Raw genomic sequence first — 2349 nt, 5'->3', positions numbered from 1 at the left:
CTATATCAATAAACCTGTTTCAATTTAGGAAACATTACCTTGTAGATTTCAAACACATTTTCTTGTTTTTATATTAACAAAAGCACGAGATCGTGAGAATTGAAGAGGTGCCATCGATCAATTTCCCAATCACGAGAAGTGGCTTCATTTGCGTGTCGTTCAAAGCTTTACGCAACGACTTTGTATTTAACCAAATAGTTGTCGTTCTAATAAAAGCTCTCTGTTACGAGCTAAAAACATTTTGTTATGCTCAAGCTCAACTGATACAGCAGCAAACAACTCACCAAGTCCTTATGCAAATGAATGCACCATATTATTGAACAGAGACATGAGCATTCTCTCGTATTGTAATAATAATGTTGCTGACGAGCCCAGCCAGTCTAAGTTGAACCTATGGTTCAATCACAGCAGACTAACTGACTGCAAGCGAAACAAGCACAGTTTAGGAAACTCAAGAGATAGAAATTCATCTAGATCGTAATCTATCCAATGATATTATCACGTCACATAGATAGACCTATACCAAATACATGTCATGAATATCAGCTCAGACACTTCCCAAACATACGAATAGGTTTTGATAAATAGGTACTCAGGGAAAATACAGTGTGAACCATAGCTAGAATGCCTTGAGTTCTCTTAACACAAAAATCCTAATCCAAAGTGCAAATAAAGTGTAGCCATCTCAACAATCAAACATGACATCATAGAAACCAAATATGAGATTGCTCAAGCTTCAACAGCAACCCTTCCAGCCACCTGGTCCAGATCACGCCTTCCCTGGGAGGTGATGCGCCGTCCACTGCAACAACACCGAATAAGCAAGGGCCAGGAAAAGTCATTAGTAAGAGAAAGGGGTATAGCAGTTCAATTACCCCTTGGGATCGACATCAATGATGCCCATCTCCTGCAGCTGCTGGAGGATGTTGCGTGAAATGGCACCACTGCTCTTGCAGAAGTGAGGTGGGCGTGAGCCATTCCTCTGGCGGCCACCATAAATCTTCTGGAAGCCACCAACACCAATGCCTTGTCTCAAGTAGATCTTCCTTGCTACAGATGCTGCAGGAGAAGAATATTAAAAATATTATAGAATTGCAGAGTCCGGACATTAAAGTTTTACTAGCAAATGATTATGGTAAACAAACAAGATGTCTTACCAGCCCTGATGTAGTACCAGTCAGGGTCATAAGGAGGGAGCTCCTTGAACCTCGCAGTCTTCACAATGTCAACCCACTCAGGAAGCTCCATCTAACAGAAAAGACAGAGGATACTTAAGGAATTACACATAGCAACATATAGGAATATGAAAGTCATTGGAACAACCACTGAAAATTAGTGATTATCGATACCCGACAAATAATACAATAAAGAGAACATTCGCCCACCATCAAAACCAGACTAATTGATGGCGCAAACAGCACAGATAGGTTTATTGAAGCAAAAAAACTTTAAACTACGATTGTGAACTAATAGCCTAAAAATAAAAGCTTCATAATAACAGCACGTGAGACAAATGTAATAAGCAGCACACTATTCAGCTTCAGAGAAATAGAATTATCAATGTTCAACCTCCAGAATCAAAAGGATTTTGATCCTGAAACAGTCTCCATTCTGAATGGACCCAAGGTTCACTCCACGCCCAATGTACTCCAGACCTAAGGGCTAACCATAAACTCTCTTGATAGATATCAACCGAAAATAAATTAAAATCACACCTCGTATAGGGCCTTGCATAGATGTGTGCTCAGAGCGTTTTCAGCACGCTCAGTAAAAAAATTGCCTAAACCCCATGTATGAACAACAAAAACAACTTTACAAACAGGTTTTCTGCACAGATGATCTAGATAAATAAAATAAATTAAATCATATCTGTTGTAACAGCAGAAAATAAACCGCCTAAGACCAAGAGGACAGAAGAACAGCATTGTTTATGCCTAAGCCTAGCAAAGTAACAAAGTCGAAGAAGTTAGTCATGTGAGCAAATCACGCTCCTACCTACCAATCAGATACCCAGAAGGCACAAGAAATAAAGGTGAATTCGGTTACTGCACCACTGCCTCACAGAACTCAAATATATGCTGAGGATCATCCCATGCCATCATACAGTTCGCAATACCACGAAAAAAATGGCTTATTCACATTCTGTAGCGTCGAATCAGATGGGAAGGCGACGAGTCGAGCACCGTTACCTTGCCGGAGCGTTTGAGATGGGCGGAGTAGGCCTTGACAAACTCGTGGGGGTTCACATCCTTCACCGTCCTCGCAGTAGAAGCCGCCATCCTGCCGCCGCCGCCAGGGACGAGAGAAAGGCAGGTAGAGTTCGATGCGGCTGCTCTGGGCTAGGGTTTG

At 41.6% G+C, this 2349-nt stretch overlaps 1 protein-coding gene across 1 annotated transcript; it reads right to left on the bottom strand.

The window, feature by feature from the left end:
- Positions 1–446: 446 nt before the first annotated feature.
- Positions 447–2349, bottom strand: LOC103639054 (40S ribosomal protein S19). Its single transcript, NM_001329501.1, has 4 exons — positions 2190–2349; positions 1158–1248; positions 876–1059; positions 447–802 (listed from the first exon to the last, which is right to left on the bottom strand). Exons 1-4 carry the CDS (start codon positions 2277–2279, stop codon positions 730–732), a joined length of 438 nt encoding a protein of 145 aa, NP_001316430.1. The 5' UTR covers positions 2280–2349; the 3' UTR covers positions 447–729.

This window comes from Zea mays, chromosome 9 (assembly GCF_902167145.1).
Source record: "Zea mays cultivar B73 chromosome 9, Zm-B73-REFERENCE-NAM-5.0, whole genome shotgun sequence".
Lineage (NCBI taxonomy): Eukaryota > Viridiplantae > Streptophyta > Magnoliopsida > Poales > Poaceae > Zea > Zea mays.
The sequence above is the reverse complement of the archived record's forward strand: the minus strand, read 5'-3'. Positions and strand labels throughout refer to the sequence as shown.